At 43.5% G+C, this 27,184-nt stretch overlaps 1 protein-coding gene and 1 pseudogene across 2 annotated transcripts in view; one reads left to right on the forward strand and one right to left on the reverse strand.

The window, feature by feature from the left end:
* CCDC6 (coiled-coil domain containing 6) overlaps nucleotides 1-14,728 on the reverse strand; it is a 119,383-nt gene extending 104,655 nt beyond the window's left edge. Inside the window, 2 exon segments of the mRNA XM_010364949.2 lie at nucleotides 14,425-14,622; nucleotides 14,624-14,728. Of these exon segments, the coding sequence (XP_010363251.1) occupies nucleotides 14,425-14,622; nucleotides 14,624-14,728 (303 nt within the window).
* A 10,372-nt stretch (nucleotides 14,729-25,100) lies between these two features.
* LOC104663683 lies at nucleotides 25,101-26,795 on the forward strand (annotated as a pseudogene). The gene has a single exon (XR_004060090.1). The product of XR_004060090.1 is annotated as a keratin, type II cytoskeletal 8 pseudogene (transcript).
* Nucleotides 26,796-27,184: the final 389 nt, after the last annotated feature.

The following is a 27,184-nucleotide window of genomic DNA, read 5'->3' on the forward strand; positions in this document are numbered from 1 at the left end:
ACTTGTTTATTTACAATGCAAGCAGAGTCCCTCAATCAGATAAAATATCCTCCTTGCCCTCTCTTACCATCCCAAAAGTCAATACAACTAAAATATTAATAGTAGTTTGGGGAAAAGCATGCTCCTTAACCTTCAAAAAGTCCCCAGGACTGAGAGCAATCCAGCGGCAACAAAGAAAAGAGGTCACTTGAGGAGTCCCTGGTAGAGAAAACTACTGCCTCCCACAGACCACCCTGGCCCATCACCAGGGGTTGTCCTTCCTTCATTTGGTTACTGCAATCCTGCAAAGTCAGTCCATTTCAAAGATTCATGTTTTGGTTTCTGTTCTTTAAATAAGCAGCTAAGGAGAAGTGGCACTAGGGCGTTGCCCATCAAAGTCCACCTTCTAGAACCCGTACCCCCATGAAAGAGGGTCAAAAGTGTCAATCAGAGAGGCCAGCTTTGACAGTCTTCTGTCTGCTGATAGTACGTTAGTCAGAAAACGTGTACTTTTTCAAAAAACACAGTGGAAAGAGCTCTGTAACTGACCTACAGGGAAAAAAACCAGATCTTTTAGGAAGTGTGTTTACCTCCTGCAGTCCTGTTACTTTTACACAGCCACACAGACTGGTATAATCCTGGCTCACCAAACACTCGGACACCCGCTCAGTTCCCAGGCATCCCCTAGCACCACAGAAACATCAACGGTTAGAAGCCAGGTTGGGAGGCTCCCCAGTCTACGGTGCACAGGGAGCTTGGTGCTGCCTCAATCATCCCCGCTCAGCTTTCAAGAGGTTATTTTTCTATCATCATCTTATAGGATTATCTACAGCAGGACTGATTTTGAAATGTATTTTGGAGGACAATAGAAGGGGGTGGGGAAGTACTAATAATATTTAATATCATTTTCTACAGGAATAAGTCACACATTACCCCAAAACTTTCCTCTGTGTATCATCTCATTTGATCTTCATAACTATGGGATGGGAGCAAGATTTGTGTTAACTCTACAGTCTCTTACCAGGTAAGTAACTAAGGCTCAAAGGCCCTAAATGCAATATAACTTAGCTAGGAGGGTAGCTAGAACCTCAATTAATACACACTTAAGTCCTGTAGGGCCTGTATGTCCTCTGCTGTGCCGCACTCCTTTCATGTCATCCTGCTGCCCAGCACCAATACTGAGGGAGGGGGGTGGTGCCGCCCAGGAAGCTGACTCTAAAACTGCAAATAATTTCAGATACTTATGCAGACCATTGCACAGCAATAAAAAGAACTACCACTATATGCAACTGCATGGATACTGTTTAATATTAGTGAATGAACTAGGATAACCAAAGAATCCAGATACGTAAAATACATACTGTATAATTCCATTTATATGAAGTTCAAACACTAGCAAAACAAATCTATTAAATATATTAAGTCAGAAAAGGCTTACTTTTTTGGGGGGTACTGACTGGAACAGAGCACACGACAGTTGCAGGGGTGTTGACAATTGCATGTATCCTAAGCAGGGTGGTGGTTACACCAGTGATTTCATTTTTAAATTCACTGAGCAGCTGGGTATGGTGGCTTATGCCTATAATCCCAGCACTTTGGGAAGCTGAGGTGGGAGTATCGCTTGAGCCTGGGAGCTAGAGATCAGCCTGGACAACACAGTGAAACCGTGTCTCTACAAAAAAAGTCCAAGAAAAAAACAGCGGGCATGGTGGTACATGCCTGTGGTCTCAGCAATTCGGGAGGCTGAGGTGGGAAGATCGCTTTCAGCCCAGGAGGCAGAGGTTGCAGTGAGCCGAGATCGCCCCACTGCACTCCAGCCTGGGTGAAAGCGTGAGACTTTGTCTAAAACAAATACATACATACATACATACATACATACATACATACATACATACAATGAGCACTGTTCGGTAAATTTGTGCATTCAAAGTTTGTACACTTTACAGTAAGTATATGGTTCTCCACTGAATAGTTTACAAAGAAGAAAAGTGCGCACTTCCCAAAATCCATTCCACAAACTTTATTGAACAGCTGTGTTAAGGTTATGGAAAACACAAATGACTCTTCAAATGGCAGAGTCTTTACATGGCAGTCACCATGCAAGGTACCGTCCGACTGCTGTGTTCAATACCTGCTCTACTGCTTACTGCAATCTTCAAGGGGTTGCCGGGACTCCCCGTGCCTCATGTCTTTCATCTGTGACACTGAGATCACAAAGGGTTGTGCTGAGGAGTCAATGAATCCCTAAAGGTAATGTGTTGAGAACTGTACCCAGAAACACCACAAGACTGCAATACGTGGCAACTGTTATCATGGAATAAGACAGGTCATCCTACTGATGATAAATGACAAAATACCTGCCTTCAAGTATTTCATTAAAAAAACACAAATAAACATCTGCACTAAGTAGCCAGAGTGGATCTCCAAGAGGCAGAAATGCTCTTACTGTTCCCCCGCCGTTCTGTAGTGAGCTCCCGAAGGGAATCCAGGCGCACAGCCTAGAGTTGCCCAGCTGGGCACTGCTCTCCTCTCATCCTCATTTTTCTCTGGGCATTCAGGTTCTGCCTGGGTGTGGGAGGAGTGCCTTGTCCAACCATTACTCAGCCCCTACTTCTTTTGAATTAACTTCGATTTATCCTTTAGATCATGACTAAGAAATCTCCTCATTTCAGAACCTGCGCTCTGACTCTGCTTCCACTCCTGGATCAAATCCGGGCCCACCATCAATGCCACCAGCACAATATCATCCCAGTTGTTATATACAGGCACACTGCCTGGCATACAGCAGACACTCATGTTTGTTGAAGAAAACTAAAAAAACTCACTTGTACTGTGCTAATCAGACTATTTTTAAGTAGAGATTGTAACATAAATGCAAAGGAAGAAACTGATTCCAGGCCGGGATGGGGGCGGGGGGGCAGGGCAGGAATCCATAAGGCTATGCCATGTGAAGAGGTGGCAATATCCTGGGGTACGCTAAACAGGGTGCAGGAGTGGAGTAGACCAAGGCTTAACTGAAGGGCAACTGAGCCAGAAAGGGGAGCACAGACTATTCCCCATGAGCTGAAGGCACCCTTCTCTGTTATTATTTCTTTTCCAAGACAGGGAGTTTGCTACCCTGGCAACACTCTCTTAGGCCCAGCATCTTGGGAATTTGCTGTGGTAATGGGGCAGTCCTGACTATCCTAACAGAACAGAACTGCACAGGAACTTCTAATAGGAAAATGCTCACAACGAGACGAAGATAAAACTGTTCCTGGGCTGGGCATGGTATCTTATGCCTGTAATCCCAGCACTTTGGGAGGCCAAAGTGAAGGGATTGCTTGAGCCCTAGAGTTCAAGACTAGCCTGGGCAATATAGTAAGACCCTCTACAAAAAATAATAATAATAATGATGCAGGAGTGGTGGCACATATCTGTAGTTCCCGCTACTCCGGAGGCTAAGGTGGGAGGATCACCTGAGCTCAAGAGGTCAAGGCTGTAGTGAACTATGATGACACCAATACGCTGCAGCCTGTGTGACACAGCAAGACCCTGTCTCAAAGAAAACCAACCAAACAAAAAGGCCTGTCCCTAAATTAATTTATATGCCATCTTCCCACAGACTGTAGAAGCTCTGAGGTCAGACCTGGGCTCAAATCCCAGTCCCATCTGATAGCCATGGGACCTCAGGCAAGTGATACAAGCTTTCTGGGCCTAAATTTGTAGGCTTATGGCTATGGATAAACAGTAGTACTGATCGTATAGGACTGTGGTGAGGATTAAATGAGAGGATATACGCAAACCCCTTCCAATAGTTCCTATCCCATAGTAAGCACTGGATAAACATTCACTGTTATTACAGCCACACAAAAAGATTTGGAAGTGGGACAATGATGGTGAATAAAAATTCTATAAGCTTTCTTTTTCCTTCAAACCTTTTAAAACTCTGTTTACCTTGTACCCAAAGAGGTCTGGCCTTAGCCCTTGACTTTCTGGAGGCAATTTGTAACCCTTTGGAAGGTTATGACTGATAAGAGTGTCTTTGTTTACCTGAGGGCCTTGGATCACACTGGAAAGCCTAACAGTGTGATTCAGCCTGAGTGCTTTGGGCCATGTGGTATCAGCACAGCCTTCTCAGGGCCTGGAGACTGAGATCTGCCCTGTGGATGGTCGACCATGTTTACGTGATGGAGCCCCAGTAAAAACTCTGCACCCCAAGGCTTGGCTGAACTTCTCTGGTTGGCAATACTCCATGTGTATTGTCACATGTTGTTGCCAGGAAAGTAATGTTGTGCACACTCCATGGGGACAGGATAACTGGAAGCTCCACAATGAAAAACGTTCCTGGACTCTGCCCTATATGCTTTTTCCCTTGACTATTTTAACCTGCATCCTTTCCCTGTAATAAACTGCACCTGTGAGTATCAAAATAAGTAATTTTAAAAATAAAATCACAGTTTATTCCAACTGCTATCAAGGAAATTAAATGCATATATTTCATTAAAAAAATAAAATAAAAAGCAACCATCATCTGTGAGGTGTTGGGGGGAAGGTATCAGGGGAAGACCCTTCCCTCCTGGAGAACAAGCTCTCGCCATGGGTTATTCCCTCATCCAGCATCTGGGGGCTTACTGGCACCAAGCCCAGAGCTCAGCATAGGGCTAGGGCACTGCGCATTTGCTGAGTGATAGAAAAAGAACCATATATGGGACAGCTAACAGGCAGTACAAACTTAATTAAATAAGAGATCAACACTTAAGGTCTAAATTTATAACTTCAAGACCAGGACAGTAAAAAGCAGCTAGCAGATTTTGTAGACTAGTGTAAGTCTTTCTTTAAAAAAAAAAAAAAATTAAAAGTCACTAGGAATAGAGGTTTACCAGGGAGGAAAAAATGGGTATTATTATTTAATGGGTACAGAGTTTCCATTTGGGATGACGAAAAGTTCTGGAAATGGATAACGGCGATGTTTGCAAAACATTGTGAATGTACTTAAAGCCACTGAATTGTATACTTACAAATGGTTAAAATAGTGAATTATATGTTGTATATGTTTTTACCACAAAAAAAGAAACAATGCAAAAAAAGTCACTGGTACTCTTCTCTGGGTACCTAAGGTATTTCTCAATATAAACTCCATGCATGCAAGGTTCAAAATGGCATAAAATAGTTAATATACTTTTCAAGTGACATAAACCCTTACCAGACAGTGATTTGAACCTGAAAAAGTCTAACTAACCTTACTTTATGGAGAATACACTTAAAACAATACTCTTTGGTTAACAAAAGCATTAAAATCACCTAGTCGATTTTTTCCTCAAAGATTAGCGGGGCTACTAAATGAAGTGAAGACACAATGTTTTGACTCAATAAATGTCTTTGTTTAGATAAACTCTGGTCTAGTGAAGAACTCCACCCCATAAAAAACATCTCTCAGTAGAATAAGTTATCATTTCAGTTGGTATATTAGGATAAGTTTTTTTTTTTTTTTTTTTTTTTTTGAGATGGAGTTTCACTCCTGTTGCCCAGGCTGGAGTGCAACGGCGCAATCTCGGCTCACTACAACCTCCGCCTCCTGGGTTCAAGCGATTCTCCTGCCTCAGCTTCCCGAGTAGCTGGCATTACATGCCCAGCTAATTTTTTGTATTTTTAGTAGAGAAGGGGTTTCTCCATGTTGGTCAGGCTGGTCTCGAACGCCCGACCTCAGGTGATCCACCCGCCTCGGCTCCCCCAAAGTGCTCGGATTACAAGTGTGAGCCATCGCACCCGGTCTATTAGGATAATTTTTTAAAAGTCAAGCTTGCATACAAGTTTTCTATATGAAACTCTAGGTATAATTATTTTTCTCTCAAATCGGTCCCTTTTAGCCTCTCTAATTCAATCTCAACAAGCAGATAGCACAAAAGACTCAAACTGTTCACTTATAGAAGCAACACATGAAGTGTTTAACACAGGTAACTAGATTTCTAAGAATTTTCTTTAGTTCACCCATAATCCCTGCTGCTTTCATTCTTTTACCCTCTTCCTTCCTCCTATGGAAAACTTTTTGAATTATGACCTATGCCTGGCTGAACATCCCAACTCTGCTCTGCGGTACCAAGTGGCCTCATTTGATCCTCAGTGCCCTGAGATGCCCTGGTGAGCATTACCCAGATCATTCTGGACACACACCTGGCACCGCCAAGGCTGGATTGATCTGGAACAGATGCATGGAAGATTAGCCCATCAATCAGCACAGCTTTTGTAAAAAACTAGAATTCAAAATTGCCTATAAAATAGTACCTCTAATTTTACTGCAAGAAGTCTTTGCTTTCGGATAGTTTCAGATTAAAAACTTGAGAAATTCAGTCTATTCACCAATATTCCACGAAGGAAACACGGGTGGGCCTCAGAGTATAACAGGAATAGAGGGAAAAAACCACCTAGATAATTTCCATGTACTGACAGATGCAGATTATGAAATTAAAATATCAATGACATTTCTTTTCAATCATCATCACATAAAAACGAAAATTAAAAACAAACCAAAAGCCTCCCGGTGCCACCTCAGCATAAATTGAGCAACAGCTCTCCCCATCTCTGCCTTACAAAATAAACTACAAGCTAATTAAACTGCGAATGAATGTGATACACTGTTTTCCTTAAAGATATTCACAGAGATAAATGAACTTCATTTGGGAAGCTGCAAGGTAAAATTCCCCTCCCTGGGAACCCCTACAGGAGTCGGCCTAAGCTTCCCTTCCTGCGTCCATGTGGGTGTTGGTTCCTTCTGCATGCACTGCACAAGCCCCAAAGCTGGAGAGAAAGACTGTTTCCCTCTGCTCTGTATTCCCTACAGCACCAGGCCAGTGCCAGGCTGAATGAAAGTCTAGTGTTATCCTCGCTATGCTACTGGGAGAGCCCTAACATTCCTTTTGGATATTTCTATCTAGCACGCAGTATTATAAGCACTTGACGGCTGAATCCTATTTCTTTGAGGCTATATTTATTTTATTTATTACATGCCATTTTGTACCTTACTGAAGAAACAAAGGCGGGGGCAGAGAGGGAGACCAGAAAATCTCCCAGCAACAAACAAATAAGTATTGTAATGAACTGCAATCATTACATTGCACTCCATATGTCTGATCTAGGAAACAGTAAGTAAAGGGGAGGGTTAATTCTAAATGACCATCAATCATATTGTTAACCCTTTTTTAAAGAATACTTATCCCTAAAGAGAGAACATACACGAAGTGACCTTTGCAATTTACTGGTATCAGGGTTGGAATAGACTTCACAGCTGTGGATTTTACAATCATAAAAGATAAGAAAATTTGACAGCCTTGGAGAAGTAGGAAGTATCTGCAAGTTAACGCCACCCCAAGATCCTGACAATTAAAAATATTTTCCAGAGGATTAGTTCCTCTGTCAAGAAAAATTGCAACCACCACCAAGCAGGAACATACTGAACCTGTGAACATTTACTCTGCCAACTTTGACAATAATTCAATATACCTGAAAACAACCACATTGTGATTAAAAACAAAAGCAACACCTACCCACTAAGGAAAAAAGTATACAGAGGGGACAGAAAAGATTCCTATTATTCCTTACTCAGCCTGACTGCAGTTCGGTAGTTTGTATTAGCATTTTGAAGTGTAAACATAATTATTTCGGCAAGGCATGACTTAAGGAAAACACACACACACAAATACACTGTGGTGACACTTGTGTCTCTGCAAGACACAAGCAGACATAAGAATTCAACAATCCCCCTACCCTGTTTTCAGATGCTTCCCCCATCACTGCTACAGGTTACCAGTATTTATTTGCATTAATGTATCCCCCTGCAATAGGCCAGAGTTGTTTCCCAGTAGGGCATTTCAACATTAAAGAGTCATAGGAAACACCTGGAATGATCTGTCACCATCACCAAAACCAAAGCAGCAAATCTGAACACTTCCGACGGGGCTACTTTTTCCTCCAAGCCTTACTCAGAAACACTTAGAAAGGAGAACCTGAAAATACTTTGTCCTCTTTCAGATAAAATGTTATCAGGAGCACCCAGGTATATGCTAAAAGGTAGCCCACATCACCCAAAGCAAGAAGGCAAGGGCACACTGATTGCAATGGTCTCCCGAAGTATACAATGTATCCATTCACATATCTGGTCTGTTTCATCAACTATGGTAAAGAAAGTGTTTGCTGTTGTGGCAGGGGAGTGGCTCTATGAAGACAAGGTCCTGGACAGAGTGTTGGCACCTTCATGGCAGAAAGAAACAAGTACACACATACCCGTGCCTCTGGAGCCAGCTCAACAAATTTCTAAACATTTCCCCCATGCCAAGCGCTGAGGAATGCGATGAACAAGGCAAATTCTGCCCCCAAAGAAATTTACACATGAACTGGGAAAGATCTCTGCAGCCAAGTGTCAGTGACAGAGGGAGGTCTATGGAACCACGTAAGCAGATGCATACCCCAGTGTGTGGCTGACAAAGAGGAAGGATCAGGGCATACAAAGGGGTTCAGGTGGAGAAGGCAATACAGTCTACTTCAACTGACAAAGTAGAAAGGAGGGGAGGAATACAGAAGAACATTTAAGGGGACGAGGGGCACCACTGAGGAGTCAGAGGAAACCTACTGAAGTTCTGGGTGCTAGTAGTAAAGGAGTGAAGTGAGAGCTTAGAGAATGCACCCTGGGCTAAATGCATGTAAGGGGTGTGGCTGTGAAGCAAGCAGGACATTCCAATCATGCAGAGCCTAGTAAATCACCAGAAGGTTTACCTGAATCCAAGGGCAATGGGGAGTCATTGAATATTTTTAAGCAAGCAATGGCTACCTCCGATTTTTGCTGTAGACCAGCCTCTCTGGTCCCGAACAAGAGTCACCACAAACCAGATACTGTGAATTCTCTAATGGATTCCCCATCTCTAGCAAATAGGAGAGCACTGTGAAAGACTGTCATGACCTTTAAAATTTTAGCTTTTGGCTGGGTGTGGTCGCTCATGCCTGAAATTCTAGCACTTTGGGAGGCAGAGGTGGGTGGATCACTTTAGGCCAGGAGTTCCGAGACCAGCCTGGACAACATGGTAAACACCATCTCCACTAAAAATACAAAACTAGATGGGCATGGTGGTGCATGCCTGCAGTCCCAGCTATTAGGGAGGCTGAGGCATGAGAATCACTGGAACCTGGGGGGCAGAGGTTGCAGTGACCTGAGATCACACCACTGCACTCCAGTCTGGGTAATAGAGTAAAGCTGTCACAAAACAAAAGCAAAAACAAAAAAGTTTTTAAAAATTAAGTACAAATAGAATATGTGAAACACATAGAAGATACTTATAAATGTGAACAACTCGTAAATGCTGAAGAAATATGAGAAAGGCCTCTTTAAGAAGACTTGTGTACAGTTAGACCTAACTGTGAGGTCATATTTTCCTCAAAGTTGTGTCTAAAGTTGGATGTTTCCATAAGAATCTAAGAAATACTTTTCTAAACGGGGGGAAAAGGATATCATACTCTCATCGTCACATTTATAAAGGCAATATCGATTTGTATCTTCAGAGTCTGACAAAAGTCTTAAAAATTGAAAATAACATATTAGGCTTCCAGAGTAAATAATCCAAAACACACAACATCAACTATATGGCAGTTTTTATCAGTTAATGAAACCATTACACTGATGTTTAAAATAGCTAGGTTTTCTAATCATGCCAGACCAACACATTTTTCTATTCTAACTTCAAAACAGCTTGTACTTCTGTATTTCCCTAAACTTCTACAATAAAGGATTAATTTTACAGTCAGAGAGACACTTAAATATCAGTGATTTATTATAGGCCTTGATTTCCAAACCAAATACATACCAAAGGTCTGAAACTGCCTGGAAGAGGTACACACCCTAGAGAATCACCTGAGGCCCTGCTTATACACGGAGAATGCCAGCAACTAGTTGAGAACTTTGAAGCCATCCAATTACTGCCCACAATTGCATTTCCTCACCTTCTCTAAGACCACCACCCCTAAGACCACCACCCCTAAGACCACCACCAATAAGACCACCAAGCCCTAAGACCACCAAGCCCTAAGACCACCACCCCTAAGACCACCACCCCTAAGACCACCACCCCTAAGACCACCACCCCTAAGACCACCACCCCTAAGACCACCACCCCACGATAACCCTCACTACACTGAATCATATAATTCACAATCACATTCTCACTCATAGGACAAACCAACAGATCTGGCCTAACATACAAAAGCTACTCAAAAAGGTGACTATGCATTTGTTTATTTCCTCCACTCCAAAAAAAAAAAAAAAAGAAATTGTGATCCATAATCAGGAGCCTGATTCCCCTGCTGACTTAATAGGAAAAATTGAATACTCACTCAAAATATTCTATTCCACTTTTAAGCCCCAGATAAAACGGCCTAGGGCAGGCTATAACTCACAGGTGCACCAGGCACTTGTGGACACGACTGAAAGACTTCTTACAGTTGATTCTCTCCCACAGATGATGTTTACTGCTGTTGTACAGATACTGAGAACACAGGCCCATGAAACTAGTCCTTCATTAAATGGGTAGTTTGACCAGAATAGCCACTTACATACCAGAAGAGACCATTGGTTAAGAGCTTCTATTAGCCTTTGGACTTGGCTTTAAAAAGGGCATAACAGAGATATTACTATACACCTATTGGAATGGTCAAAATCCAGAACACTGACAACAGCAAATGTTGGTGAGCAACAGCAACTCTTTTTTTTTTTTTTTTTTGAGACGTTGTCTGGCTGTCGCCCAGGCTGGAGTGCAGTGGCGTGATGTTGGCTCACTGCAACCTCTGCCTCCTGGGTTCAAGCAATTCTCCTGCCTCAGTCTCCAGGTAGTTTGGATTACAGGCATGCACCACCACCCCCAGCTAATTTTCCTGTACTTTTTTTTTTAGTAGAGATGGGGTTTCACCATGTTGGCCAGGCTGGTCTCGAACTCTTGACCTCAGGTGATCCGCCTGCCTCGGTCTCCCCAAAGTGCTGGGATTACAGGTGTAAGACACCACGCCTGGCCCCGCAAAAGCAACTCTTACTCGTTGTTGGTGGGAATGAAAAACAGTGCAGCTACTTTGGAAGACAGTTTGGCAATTTCTTATAAAACTAAACATACTTTTACCATATAATTCAGCAATCATGCTCTTTGGTATTTAAACAAATGAACTGATATCTTTCCAGACAAAACCCTGCACATGAATATTTCCAGCAGCTTTATTCATAATTGCCAAAAGGTGGAAACAACCAAGATGCCCTTCAGGAGGTGAATGGATAAATTATGATCCATACAAACAATGAAATACTATTTAACCCTGAACAGAAACCAAGACATAGGAGTTGGGGAACATGGAGGAAACTTAAATGCATTTACTAAGTGAAAAGGCTGCATACTGTATGATTCCAATTACATGACATTCTGGGAAAGGCAAAACTAAGGAGAGAGGAAAAAGATAGTGGTTGCCAGGAGTTAGCAGGGAGGGAAAGACGAACAGAGCGTGGAAGACTTCCACGGCAGAAAAACTCTGCGTAATACTATAATGGTGGACATATGTCATTATACATTTGTCTAAACTCATAGAATATACAAGACCAAGTAAACTCTAGACTTTGGGTGATAATGATGTATCAATGTAGGTTCACTGACTATAACAATGGACCACTATGATGTAAGACGTTGATGGTGGAGGAGGTCGTGCCTGTGTGAAGGCAAGGGTTATGTGGGAAATTTCTGTACTTTATGTTCAGTGTTACTCTGAAGATAAAAGTGCTCTAAAAAGTAAAGTCTATTAAAAAACAAGTGGCGGCAGGGGAGACCGTCTCTTCCCCAGGGAGTGACAAAAAGGCAATGTGCCTTCCTGAACATGCTCAAGGAAAAAGAAGGCCACAATCACCTTTAGTGCTCAAGAACATGAACGTCAATATCACAATTAGAACTAAAAAGAGCCAGAAAGGCAATTACCAGAATTATGGTACCATCTTCCCTTCAAATTAACTACAACACTGAAAAATCTAACAAGGTCTTCACTTAATTATCAGAAACTTCCTTGACTGCCACTAGCAAGGGTAATGCTTAAGTGAGCAATGTCAGGGATTGTACAGCTTAACCCTGATACAAACTACTAAAGTGTAGTTCAATGGACTCTCCGTATTCACAGACCCATTTCATGGAGTCACATACATTTCTCCTCCCACATTACATACCTGAGAGGTAAAACGCACCCCCACAGAATCTGGATCCTAGGTAGGTTAACACCTGCAAAATCTTGAAGGAATCTATTTTCTGCATTTATCATTCAGCTCCTCGGTAACAACTGCCAAGTATTAGGAAACCAGGCGAACCACAAGCACTTTTTTTATTTGTCTCCCTGAATATATTAGTCAGAGATTAAAGAAGAACTGAGAGGCTTCTGCTACTTGTGCAGTGTCATCTAAAACAATTTTAACTTTACTCATTAACACCACACGACATTTCACAAAGTATATTCGGCTGGATGTCAGTTTTAGTTAAGGGTAAGTGCTAAGAAAAAAAGCCACCACCTTACAGACTTTTCGAGCTAAGTACTCAGAAGGCCTGTGATTTTAAACACTGGGAATGAACACATTTGTTCTGCAAAGCCAACATGTGTAAGAACAGTTTACAAACCTACTTATAGTACGGTCGAAGTGTCAAACAGATAACCCTTTCATAGTCTCTGCATCCCTCATTCCTCCCTCCCAAACAAAACCAGCCTGAATTGCCCATTGCATGCAAAAGGCTATTTCACTTCATGCAAGTTTTACTACTTTCCATGGTTCACAACCTCCAAGAGACTAACCCTCTCATTGACTAACTCAAATCTTTTTTTTTTTTTTTTACTCAAATCTTAAATAAACTGCCTCCACCAACTTCCCTCTCTTCTTAACCCCCACTCAGCAAAGACATCTCTGTCAGCCAAGAAAGCTGCATAGGACACTTGGAAGTGGCTGCCTCTGCAAACTCCCCGCCCCCACCCCCCTTCCTACCAAAAGGGCACTTCAAGAACTTGACCATCTCACATACAAGTTGCTCCAACTCCATTCTCCTAAATTGGATTTGAGCATGAAAAGTTTCTTACTGATCACACTTAACCTGCAACTTGCTTTCTACACGAATTAAGAATGCCATCTAGTTCTCATGTATGAGCCAGCACTGGGGGTATACACACTCGCGCACATATATACACAGGCTCCTCCACCGAAGGCTATTTCCTGGCACAAGGGGCATCCTAAACTTGCCCCATTTCCAAGGTGTGACCCTCCATCCCCAAAGTCATCCCTTTTTCTTCATTTCAAAGTTCAGCCTAATCCGCTATTTTGCAGCAGCTATGGCAATTTATCCCCCTTGATTTCTTGACATTTTCTTCTCTGCTCCTGGCTGGGAAACTTCTGCTTTGAATACAGTTGTCTGTGTGGGGATCCTGCATGTTAATGATGTGGTGAGCTGGCAGGGATGATAGGTGAGAGTACACAGTGTACTTTTTCTAGTTATGTTTCGCCTCATCACTGCTATACGGGCCTTTCTAAACGCCTGCCACACCAGGAAAGACCTACAGACCCAAGCTTACCCTTTTCTAGGCAGCCTCCAGGGACCAGGTAGACACAGAACTGATGGCCTGTTCTCCAGTATCTAGACTCAGAAGCAAGATACTCCTAACCACTCTACGAATGAAGCAAACACAAGTACCTCTGGCTCAGCCAGGGAATCAAAGTCGCTACCCTTCCCCTGGTTTCGGCCCCAGCCCTGTCCAGGCCTGAATGCTGCACTCTCCTCGCAGTAAACCGTCCACCCTCCCACCCCAAGGCAAAGAGCTTCCAATGGAGGTGGGAGCATTAGCGTGGTACCCGCCCTTCCCTCTCGATCCTGGCCAGAAAACTCCACTTCCCGGATTCCCGGCCACTCTCTCCCGCCCCGTACCCGAGCGATCCAGCTAGTGCCGTACAGATGCCAGCTTAGTACCCAGCCCAGCTGCGAACCCCCCCACTCCGGGCCAGGCTCCAGTAAGAGATCCCAGCTCCCTCTCTCTCCCCCGGACTGGGGTTCCCCAGATTCTGGACGCACCCCTCAAGCATGCTAGGGCTGAAAAAAGTCCTACCCCGCCCCCCAGCCACGCCGCCAGCCTCCAGCCCAGCCCCGGAGGGGCCTCCTGTCCAGAGGCCAAAAGGGACCATGAATGGTTGCCACAGTAGCCTTCCCCCGCACCGCGCAAGGGTCCTCAGCCCCCCGAGGAGGACAGACCCGCGTGGCCCCGAAAGGACACCTCCCTCTCCTCCCGGAGGCCAGCAGGTCTCCGCAGGGAGTGTGGTCTCAGAGGGTCCCCGGGAATCTGGGGAAGACTGGGGGTTGCCTGGATTCGGGTGCAGCCCCTCCCGGGCCGGGCGGAGGTTGGCGCTGCGGCGCGCCCCCGGGGGGCACTCACGATGGTCACGCTGGCTTTGCGCAGGTCGCGGTTCTCCTCCTGCAGTGCCTTGCACTTCAGTTTGTAGGTCTCCAGCTCTATCTTCAGCACCTTGTTCTCTTGCTGCAGCGAGGCCAGGCGGTTGGTGAGCTCCTCCAGGCGGAACGGCGAGATGACAATGCCCCCCGACTTTCCACCGCCGCCGCCTCCCCCGCCGCCAGCCGCCGCCGCCCGAGGTAGACGAGCAGGACGACTGCATGGCGGCCGAGCTGCTGCTGTTGCCCCCCGCCCCGTCCGTGTCGCTCTCGCTGGCGCTGTCCGCCATGGCCGCGGCGGGCTGGGGAAAGGAGGAGGAGCAGCAGGGAGGCGGCGGCGGCGAAGGCCGGGCTGCGAATGAGTGGGCGCCGGGCGAGCACAGGGGAGCGCCGAGCCGAGCGCCTGGCACCAGGGCGCAGACTCGGAGCGGCGGCGAGAGAAAGAGAGGGCGCTTCCCGCTGCCAAGGGACCTCCTCTGCCAGAGAACAGAGACCCCGCCCGGGCTTGGGCAGTATTGCACTGGGGCTTGCTCCAGCCGGGCCGGGCGCGCTCGCTAGGCCGCCCAACAGAGCTGGCTGAAAGCTCGGGGACCCGCCCGCCGCCGCCTGGTGACCACGGGCGGGCTGGGAACGCGCAGGCACTGCGGGTGCGGGAAAGCCAAGGACTGCCCCCGCACCACCAGCTCGCCAGCCACACGTGTTCCAAGGGAGGGCCTACGAGCCCCCTGATCTAAGCCCGCGGCCGCCCAGCCTCTTCCGGGCTCGCGCCCGCCCCAAGAAAAAAGAAACCTGATGCCCCACCAGCCTCGCAGGTGCCGGGGACACGTGGAAAGGTCAGCCGGGCTCTGGCGCCCATCCTCTACCGTGTTGTGGCCCCATCTTCCGCCGACTGTGCGTTCGTGTGTCTCCCTCTATCTGTTTCACACATACACGCAGTTTTATATTCTCAAAAGCAAGGTGTTTTTGACTGGGAAGGCTTGGATAAATCTAAGAGAACAAAGTTCCTCTACAAGAGGCCGAAGAGGATGAAACAACAGCAGCCGCAGGTTAACCTTGTTAGGAAAGAATTTGCAGGAGAGAGACACACACCCCCTTTAATAACCTCATAAACCACATTGCGCTCAATTGTTTAAACAAGGTGCAACTGTTTTTTTTTCTTTTTCTCTGCATTTTGCAAACGTTTTCAGCACGTGTCACGCAGTAGGATTAAGATAGTGACATTTATCTAATGAAGAAAAAAAAAAAGGAAAGCGAAACACTTTTAGAAGAAGATTGAAACACCTCTTTAAGTGCCAATTTTCCAAAGTAACTGCGGACATAACATTATGCTATACAAACAGTAATGATTGAGTGGGAGTACAACATCACCCTTGTTTGCTATCTCCTAGAAAACTTTAGCATGTAAAAATAAAACAGTAATTACTATAATGCGGTCTAATTCAGGGTTCTAGCTTTGCAGTTTAAGAAATTAAAAATCAAAAACTTTTATTCCCCCTCCCTCTTCCCAAAGGCTTGCAGGCAATTGGCTCAGCAGGTGAGAGGATTCTAAACACTTTGCCCTGTTGACACAAAACAGCTTTCACTTACGTATAAAAATTGGAAAGTGAAACTGACCAGACTAGTTTTATTACCCATGCTTAGTTAACATTAGAACAAACACATGGAAACAGAAAATAGAAAAAAAAAAAGTGTAATTTTGTTTTCTGTTGCGTTGAACTTTCTGAAAGATTTCTAAAGCGTTAGGAAGAAGGAAGAATGATTCTTATTCCCACTCCCTCGTTATCTTTAAACTTAAATTTGATCTCATGATTAAACGGTGATTCGATGGCTCTTGGAAACTGGCACCTCAGAATAAACTCGAAAACACCAAGTGTTCCAAATGACATCATCTTTCACCAAGATGGCTGCTTTCAGCAAACAGCTTAAATGCCAACAGCAACTAAACCCCCATTTCTCCCAGGTAGTTTAGCTTTGTGCTAGAGGGCTTCCGAACTCTGTCACTGTTTGTGTAGCAGGAGGGGGGAAATGCTTGACTTTGCTCTTGAGAAACATATAGGCAATCTAAATCATTCTGTTACAAGTGATCCAGTTTACTTTGCACTGAAACTTACTTCTCTCACTTTTTTGGGATCTAGTACATTAGACAATCAGCTAGTTAAGTTGGAAACAGATGCTGGAAAGCTCACTTGAGGAGTGAAATGGAAGAGTAAAGCTAGCAGGGAGAAGCACCACAGGGGGAAACAGATTTAACAACATTCTTTCCACTTTATTCAGCACTGTGATCGAATCTTAAGAGTGGGGCTGGCTGCCATACCTCACAAGTTTCTATTGTTCCCTATTCCATAGTATCTTAAAGCTTCCACTTTTAGAGCTTATTGCAACAGGAACATTCCTTCCAGGCAGAGCAGGGGGCAAATTAACTCTCTCTTAGCGTCACCACAAAACTAACCGCCTTGGAAAGGCGGACTCACACCGCTTCAAGTCAGCAGAGGGGTGGAGTTTGAATAGCCTGGTTTTCTTAAAGGGCCCACGTCATGCTAAGCCTAAGAACGTAGTGGCCTTCAATAGGATTTGGAGGAAATTTGCATTTTGACATGGTACTTGTAGGTAGTAATCGTGTTTAGAAGACTTTAGGGAGAACCCATCTTCTAAAGCTTCCCTGCTGGTACAGATGGGAATAAACTGGAGAATATTTTTTCACCGTGGTTTTTATTGTTATTGCAAAGCAGAAGCGTGTCTAATTTTCTACGTCTTGTAAAAGTGATTTCCCTTATACACAGATCATTTATCACAACACTGGTTCCGTAATAGCATTACAATGGAAACACCAGTTACAAAACCAATAATATCATTATAAAACTCCTTCTCAGCTTTCTAGGGGAAATGAATCAGAAGAAAAAATAGTAGTATGTGCTGCCTGGAGGAAGAAGGGACAGATTTAGGTAATCACCTCCTTTGGAGAAATAATGAAATTTAGCTTTGTCCTAAATTTAAGCTGCAAAAACACATGAACAAAGGAAAAGAATGCCTTGTAGCCTAACTGCAAGGCACAACATCAAGATTTTTCTTTGTCTAATGCCATTTTTGCAAATGACTTACTCTATGGCCTTGGAACTTTATTGTTTTCACCAACAAGATAAAATAATAATGGCATAAATCATAGAGCAATTTTGTTAATTTTTAATATCTACAAATTGTTGTACATATCCAGTTACATTAATGTCAGATCTGAGTAATTTTATTCAAATTCTAAATGGATTTAGTTGTTGCAGGACTCACCATTACAGTTTTGAAAAGAATTAGGGTGTGCCAAGTATGAGCTGGATGTCACAAAGTGTCCGAATTTGGATAGAAATATAGAAGAATGTGTCCATGTAGCACTATCATTTCTCCTTCTTTTTTTTTTTTTTTTTTTTTTTTTTAAGAGACTAGGTTTCTCTGTGTTGACCAGTCTCATCTGGAATTCCTGGCCTTAAACTCCTGGCTTCAAGTGATCCTCCTGCCTTGGACATCCCAAAGTGTTGGGATGACAGGCCAGAGCCACTGTGCCCAGCCTAGGGCTATCATTTCTTGAAAATTAGTTGATTGTTTATTTATTTAATTACACCTTTGATTTAGAATTTTTGTCTAGGTCTAGCAAGGCATTTCTGAACACTGACATTTGAGACTGGGTAATTTTTTGGTGTAGGGAGCTGTCCTGTGCATTGTAGGATGTATAGCAGCATCCCTAGCCTCTACCTAGTAGATTCCAGTAGTATGCCAGCCAAAAATGTCTTCAGACATTGCCAAATATCCCCTGGGCTGCAAAATTGCCTCCAGTTTGAAACCACTGAGCTAGTAGTATTTTGGAGTGGTTACACATTGATTAGATACCACTGAGTCATCAAGAGAATTTGCTTCTCATTTCATCTTCTCAGTGTCAGTTAGACAAGAGATCCTGGGCCCAAACAACCATATCCACACTTTATACTATTGCTGTCTTTAGCCACTCTATTTCTTTTTTTTTTTTTTTTTTCTTTTTGGAGACCGAGTTTCGTTCTATCGCCCAGGCTGGAATGCAGTGGCACAATCTCTGCTCACTGCAACCTCCGCCTCCCGGGTTCAAGCAATTCTCCTGCCTCAGCCTCCAGAGTAGCTGGGACTACAGGTGCCAGCCACCACACCTGGCTAGTTTTTTGTATTTTTAGTAGAGACCAGGTTTCACCATGTTGTCCAGGCTGGTCTTGAACTCCTGACCTCAGGTGGTCCATCCACCTCAGCCTACCAAAATGGGGGGATTACAGACATGAGCCACCATGCCCGGCCCAGCCACTCTATCTCTACAACATGCTTTTTCAATATTTTACACTTGTTAACATTAAACTAGCCTTGCACATGCAGCATCTCAACTCGGCAAGAGATCATGACTACAAAATTAATTACCTATCTCATCCCTGTGCTCCTGTTTTTTTTTTGTCCCTCTTTTTTTTTTTTTTTTATTTGAGTTCTAGGGTACACGTGCATAACGTGCAGGTTTGTTACATATGTATACTTGTGCCATGTTGGTGTGCTGCACCCATCAACTCGTCAGCACCCATCAATTCGTCATTTATGTCAGGTATAACTCCCAATGCCATCCCTCCCCCCTCCCCCCTCCCCCCTCCCCATGATAGGCCCCGATGTGTGATGTTCCCCTTCCTGAGTCCAAGTGATCTCATTGTTCAGTTCCCACCTATGAGTGAGAACATGCGGTGTTTGGTTTTCTGTTCTTGTGATAGTTTGCTAAGAATGATGGTTTCCAGCTGCATCCATGTCCCTACAAAGGATGCAAACTCATCCTTTTTTATGGCTGCATAATATTCCATGGTGTATATGTGCCACATTTTCTTAATCCAGTCTGTCACAGATGGACATTTGGGTTGATTCCAAGTCTTTGCTATTGTGAATAGTGCCGCAATAAACATACGTGTACATGTGTCTTTATAGCAGCATGATTTATAATCCTTTGGGTATATACCCAGTAGTGGGATGGCTGGGTCATATGGTACATCTAGTTCTAGATCCTTGAGGAATTGCCATACTGTTTTCCATAATGGTTGAACTAGTTTACAATCCCACCAACAGTGTAAAAGTGTTCCTATTTCTCCACATCCTCTCCAGCACCTGTTGTTTCCGGACTTTTTAATGATTGCCATTCTAACTGGTGTGAGATGGTATCTCATTGTGGTTTTGATTTGCATTTCTCTGATGGCGAGTGATGATGAGCATTTTTTCATGTGTCTGTTGGCTGTATGAATGTCTTCTTTTGAGAAATGTCTGTTCATATCCTTTGCCCACTTTTTGATGGGGTTGTTTGTTTTTTTCTTGTAAATTTGTTTGAGTTATTTGATGGTTCTGGATATTAGCCCTTTGTCAGATGAGTAGATTGAAAAAATTTTCTCCCATTCTGTAGGTTGCCTGTTCACTCTGATGGTAGTTTCTTTTGCTGTGCAGAAGCTCTTTAGTTTAATTAGATCCCATTTGCAAATTTTGGCTTTTTATTCACTCATTATTGGTTCACAGGAATCAAATACAGATGACAGTCTAAAGAAATAAGTCATCAGCTAAAGTAAATCATTTGAGAAGTAAGAATATCAGACTCGGGTTGGTGGCTCACACCTGTAATCTCAGCACTTTGGGAGTCTGAGGCAGGCGGATCACTTGAGGTCAGGAGTTTGAGACCAGCCTGACCAACATGGGAAACCCCATCTCCACTAAAAATACAAAATTAGCCGGGCATAGTGGTGCACACCTGTAATCCCAGCTACTCGGGAGGCTGAGGCAGGACTTGAACCCAGGAGGTGGAGGTTGCAGTGAGCTGAGATTGCACCCCTGTACTCCAGCCTAGGCAACAATAGTAAAACTCGGTCTCAAAAAAACAAAACAAAACAAAACAAAACAAAACAAACACATATGATTTATGTGTCTGGAGCTTTGGCAGTCAGTGATATCTAAAACTTTCCCTGACACAGAACATCTAGAATTGCTGACCAGGAAATGCTGACTTAATCCTATTCAATAGACAGCAGAGCTCAAAGAAAGTAAAGAGAAATCCCAGGCTCTAGTAGCAAAGAGGAAAATTAAACAATCCAAATGTCCACCTATAATATAAATCCTGTTGCGTTTGTTCAATGGAATAATAACAGTAATGAGAATGAACAAACTGTGGCTACATGAAACAAAATGAATGAGTCTTACAAACATAATTATAAGCAAAGGAAGCCAGACACAAAGGAGTATAATGTTGTATAATTGCATTTATATGCAGTTCAAAAATAGGCAAAGTTCATCTATGGTGATAGATGTCTGAATAATGATTCTTGTTGGAAGAAGGGAGTGATTGGAAGAATCCTAACAGGTTTCTAGTAATGTTCTTTTTCTTTAGCTGAGTTCTTGTCGCATAGGAATGTTCACTCATGAAAAGATGTTGAGCTCTATACTTACGATTGGTGTACCTTTCTGTATATACATTATATGTCATTAAAATGTATGTATGAAAAAAGGGGAAGAGATAACCAAAAACCAAAGATGTAAACCTAGCAGCTAAAACTTGGGCAACAGGGTCGGGCACGGTGGCTCATGCCTGTAATCTCAGCACTTTGGGAGGCCGAGGTGGGTGGAGCGCCCGAGATCAGGAGTTCGAGACCAACCTGACCAATATGGCAAAATCCCGTCTCTACTAAAAATACAAAAATTAGCCGGGTGTGGTAGCATGCGCCTGTAGTTCTAGCTACTCGGGAGGCTGAGGCAGGAGAATTGCTTGAACCCAGGAGGCGAAAGCTGCAGTGAGCCGAGATCGCGCCACTCCATCTTAAAAAAAAAAAAAAAAAAACTTGGGTAACAGCATTGTGGGTTTTATTAAACATGGAGTTTTAGTTTAATGTCCATCAAGTGGAGAACTTGAGGCCTTGGGGACATACAAGAAAAGAAGATTTAACTAAGACATACACGGAATGCTGGAACCATCAAAAAGCTACACCCACACCAAAAGGCTGAACTAGAGGGAAAAATCTCCATACCAACAAACAGGTAGAAAACAATGAAACTTGTTCGCCTTAAACAGAATTCAGAGTTTTGTTTCTTTTTTAAAAAATGTCTCTTTAAAATTATAAGCCAGACCTAAGCCTGATTAAGTTAGAGGGTTCACATACATACTTCGTACTACCTACATGGTCCAGAATTCTCCAAGATGGCATCTTATTTTGAAGGTTGACCTGAAATGGAAACTCTGGGTGACAGAAATGTTCAACATCTTTTTTTTTTTTTGAGATGGAGTCTTGCTCTGTCATCAGGCTGGAGTGCAGTGGCATAATCTCAGCTCACTGGAACCTCCGCCTCCTGGGTTCAAGTGATTCTCCTGCCTCAGCCTCCTGAGTAGCTGGGACTACAGGTGTGCACCACCACATCCAGCTAATTTTTGTACTTTTAGTAGAGACGGGGTTTCACCATGTTGGCCAGGATTGTCTTGATCTCTTGACCTCATGATCTGCCCACCTCGGTCTCTGAAAGTGCTGGGATTACAGGTGTGAGCCACTGCACCTGGCCAGAAATTTTCAGTATCTTGACTGTGGGGATGGTTACACAAATGTACATATTTGTCAAATCTCCATATACATAAAGAGTGAATTGCATTCTATGTAAAATATTACTGAAAAAATAAACAGACTTTAAAATAGTTAGTGCTGGAATGGTACTATACCTGGTACACCTAGCAGAGGCAAACACAAATTCACTAAGGAAGGACATAGTTTCAAAACGAAATGGGATTACAATGGAAAATTGAAAAACACACAGAAATAATCCATTTTTGAACAAAAACTAGCAAATAGTAAATAGTAGAATTATGTCCCACAACTTCAATCAACACAAGTGTTGTATAGACCTGGATTGGGAAAATTAAGTATGTTTAAAATAACTAGAGCTATAAAAGGAGTAGAAAATACAGAAAAGAAAAGACAGACAAAATTAAAAACAAAACAGTCAGATTACAAACAAACCAAATAGAACACCTAGAAGTTAAAAATATAGTATATTAAAACCCACTTTGAAGCTATTTGTAAAAGCTAGCTTTATTTTGTTTCCTGCAGCAAAAAAGAAAACACACCAGAGGAATTGTGCGATGGGGATTTGCACTTGAACTGGCTATTTGTAAGCAGGAGTTAAGAAAGCAGGAGTTAGCCAGGAGCAGCAGCTCATGCCTGTAATTCCAGCACTTTGGGAGGCTGAGGCAGGCAGATCACAAGGTCAGGAGTTTCAGACCATCCTGACAAACATGGTGAAACCCGTCTCTACTAAAAATACAAAAATTAGCTAGGCATGGTGGTGGCCCCTGTAATCACAGCTACTCAGGAGGCTGAGGCAGGAGAATTGCTTGAACCTTGGAGGCAGAGGTTGCAGTGAGCTGAGTTCGTGCCATTGCACTCCAGCTTGGATGACAAGAGCGAAACTCCATCTAAAAAAAAAAAAAAAAAAAAGCAGGGTCAGTTCTGGATCAGACATTGTCAAGAAATGGAGGAAATTTGGTGATTTAATAACTTGATAAGTATCAGGAGTATTAAAGGAGGGCCAGAGTTATCACTGGTAAAAGAGCAGTAGTCACTTATGTTAGTCAAGAGTGAGAAATTTAGTCATTTTTGTAGTTGCAAAGTGTCTTTTCTGTTTTGCTCTAACCATTGCCATGAAGTATCCTTATATAGACATTTTCTATTCTGTTAGCATTGTTTTATTTGAGTTAGGAATATCATGATCTAGCTAGCAGCTGCTAGTTAGGGAGTTTTTAATTTTATCACGTGATTAAAATTTTAACCCCTTGAGGGGTAAATTAATCAGCAAATTAGCTGAAGAGAGAATTAGCAAAATTGAAGTTAGATCTGAGGAAATTAGAATGTAGCACAAAGACTTACGGAGATGGAAAATATAAGAGCAGATGAGAGACTCAGAGGATAGTGCAAGAAGGTCCAACATACATATAATAGACATTCAGGAATAAGAGAACAAAGAGAAAGAAAGGAGCGACAATATTTAAAGTGATAACATCTGAGAACTTTCCAGAATTGATAGAAGTGTGAATGTTCATGTTCAGGAGGGACAATGAGAATGCAATAGAACAAATACAAATAAAACTGCATTGACAATATTTAAGCATATACTGGTAAAATCTGTGCACCAAACCCCCACAACACAGAATTTACCTATTTAGCAAACTTGCACATGTATCCCCTGAAACCAAAATAAAAGTTAAAAATATTTGCTGGCTGGGCATGGTGGCTCATGCCTATAATTCCAGAATTCTGGGAGGCCAAGCTGGGCAGATCACTTGAGGTCAGGAGTTCCAGACCAGCCTGGCCAACCTTGTCTCTACTAAAAATTCAAAAATTAGCTGGGTGTGGTGGCAGGTGCCTGTAATCTCAGCTACTCAGGAGGCTGAGGCAGGCGAATTGCTTGAACCCAGGAGGTGGAGATTGCAGTGAGCCGAGATTGCAGTGAGCCGAGATTGCAGTGAGCCGAGATTGCGCCACTGCTCTCCAGACTCGATGACAGAGAGAGATCCCATCTCAAAAAACAACAAAAAAAGAAAGTTTATAGAAATTACTAAAATTTATCAGGAAGCACAAACTGTAATTAAACCTATTAAAACCTACCTATTAAAACACAGAAATGATTAAATTGGAAAAAAAATATTTAGTCATGTGTTTTACAAGACTTAAAAGACACTAAAACCAAAACCTTGGAAAATTTGAAAGTAAAAGAATGAAAAATATATATTATGCAAATACTTACCAAAAAAAACCCTAGAGAAGCCCTAATAAAAAAAGTTCCTCAAAGAAATTAAAAAAAAAAAAAAAAACACTGTGATATAAGAAAGGGTAGATATCTAATAATTCAAAAAATAACCAGGGAAAATATAACAATTCTAAGTTTTTAAACACCTGTTAATATAGCCTCAAATATATAATATATATAAATATATAAAATTAACAGTATTATACAAATAAATTGACAAATCCACAATTATTGTAGGTGATCATAGCAGTTTTCTGTTGAAAAATCAAAGAAAAATTTAAAAGCATATGGATGATTTGCACACTATTAACAAGCTTGATCTAATATACATATATAGAATTGCACCCAACACTTATAGATAAAGCATTTTATTCAGGCACACAATATGCCAAAACTGACAATGAACTTGGGCCACAAAGGAGGTCCCAGTGGAGAATCCCTCATATGTATTAGGCATGTACCCTGTGCCAAACTAAATGCTTTAGTGCTTTACATATATAATATGAAACAATTCAACATTATATATGAAATTTAATCCTCACAACAACCCTACTTGGGTGGGCACTATTGTTATCCCCATTTTAAAGACGAGAAAACTCAAGCTAGAAGAAATGAAGAAAATTGCTGAAGTTTATCAACCGATAAATTGGAAGATGGGGTTCAACTAGCACAAGCTACACATGTGCACCTTTTAGAAAAAAATTTTAAAGATAACACATAAACACATAGTCTCAACACCTTGAATTAACAAGTTTAGCCATTTAGTTGTATTTCCTAGAATCTCTTCCTTCTTTCTAAAAGATATACCACACTTGGCCAAGAAGCAGCTTCTCTGCTCCTTCTGGGATCGTCGTCTGGTTTGGCCCACCTGCCTCCACTCCTGCCTCCACCATGTCCATCAGGGTGACTCAGAAGTCCTACAAGATGTCCACCTCTGACCCTCGGGTCTTCAGCAGCCGTTCCTACATGAGTGGGCCTGGTGCCCTGCATCAGCTCCTTGAGCTTCTCTGGAGTGGACAGTAGCAGCTTTTGGGATGGCGGGGGCAGCAGCTATGGTGGGGCCAGCGGCATGAGAGGCATCACCACAGTCGCAGTCAACCAGAGCCTGCTGAGCCCCCTTGTCCTGGAGGTGGACCCCAACATCCAGGTGGTGAGCACCCAGGAGAAGGAGCAGGTCAAGACCCTCAACAACAGGTTTGCCTCTTTCATAGGCAAGGTACGGTTCCTGGAGTAGCGGAACAAGATGTTGGAGACCAAGTGGAGCCTTCTGCAGCAGCAGAAGACCACTGGAAGCAACATGCCCAACATGTTCGAGGGCTACTTCAACAACCTTAGGTGGCAGCTGGAGACTCTGGGCCAGGAGAAGCTGAAGTTGGAGGGGGAGCTTGGCAACATGCAGGGGCTGGTGGAGGACTTTAAGAACAAATATGAGGATGAGATCAATAAGCCTACAGAGATGGAAAGTGAATTTGTCCTCATCAAGAAGGATGTGGATGAAGCTAACATGAACAAGATAGATCTGGAGTCTCACTGACTGATGAGATCAGCTTCCTTGGGCAGCTGTATGAAGGGGAGATCCAGGAGCTGCAGTCCCAGATCTCGGACACATCTGTAGTGCTGTCCATGGACAACAGCCACTCCCTGGACCTGGACAGCATCATCGCTGAGGTCAAGGCACAATACGAGGAGCTCGCCAAATGTAGCGGAGCTGAGGCTGAGAGCATGTATTAGATCAAGTATGAGGAGCTGCAATGCTAGCTGGGAAGCACGGGGATGACCTGCGGTGCACAGAGACTGAGATCTCTGAGATGAACTGGAACATCAGCCGGCTCCAGGCTGAGACTGAGGGCATCAAAGGCCGGAGGGCTTCGCTGGAGGATGCCATGGCAGATGCTGAGCAGCGTGGAGAGCTGGCCATCAAGGATGCCAACGCCAAGCTGTCCGAGCTGGAGGCCGCCCTGCAGCGGGCCAAGCAAGACATGGCATGGCAGCTGCGTGAGTACCAGGAGCTGATGAATGTCAAGCTGGCCCTGGACATCGAGATCGCCACCTGCAGAAAGCTGCTGGAGGGCGAGAAGAGCCGGCTATACTCTGGGATGCAGAACATGAATATTCATAGGAAGACCACCAGCAGCTTTGCAGGTGTTCTGAGCTCGGCCTATGGGGGCTTCACAATCCCCGGCCTCAGCTACGGCCTGGGATCCAGCTTTGGCCCTGGCGCGGGCTCTAGCTCCTTCAGCCGTGGTTGTGAAGAAGATCGAGACCCGCGATGGGAAGCTGGTGTCCGAGTCCTCTGACGTTCTCTCCAAGTGACAGCTGCGGCAGCCCCTCTCAGCCTACCCTTTCTGCGCTGCCCCAGAGCCTGGAAGGGAGGCCACTGTGCAGGGGAGCACAGGGAACAGGGGACCCACCTGAGGCTCAGCCCTAGCCCTCAGCCCACCCGCAGGGGAGTTTACTGCCTGGGGACCCCGCTTGCCCATGCCTCCAGCTACAGAACAATTCAATTGCTTATTTTTATTTTCATTTTTTGGTCCAAAATAAAACCTCAGCTACTTCTGCCAACTGTAAAAAAAAAAAAAAAAAAAAAAAAAAAAAAAATGTAGTACACTTACAGTCAAGTCCCCTTTGACAACCTCTCACAGTTTGACTCCCAATGCCTTTTCTCCATGGTGGGTATATATCCTTCAAGTTTACACTTTATATGTTTTTAATAACCATTGCCACCATTAGAATTATACAATATTGCTTTGATGAGTATGGACATGTGAATGTGTACATATGTATGGTATAAATTTTAATAGTTATATGGAGAACATAGAGTGGGGCATTTTGAGTAGGAAAAAAATAGCTTATGGTATAAACCAAAAACAGTGAAAAATTTACTGAGGCTAGAACATAAGCTGTATGAGAGCAAGTGTCTAGAGACATAAATTGGGACCAGATTT

Source organism: Rhinopithecus roxellana, chromosome 11 (assembly GCF_007565055.1).
Source record: "Rhinopithecus roxellana isolate Shanxi Qingling chromosome 11, ASM756505v1, whole genome shotgun sequence".
In the NCBI taxonomy this organism is placed as follows: domain Eukaryota; kingdom Metazoa; phylum Chordata; class Mammalia; order Primates; family Cercopithecidae; genus Rhinopithecus; species Rhinopithecus roxellana.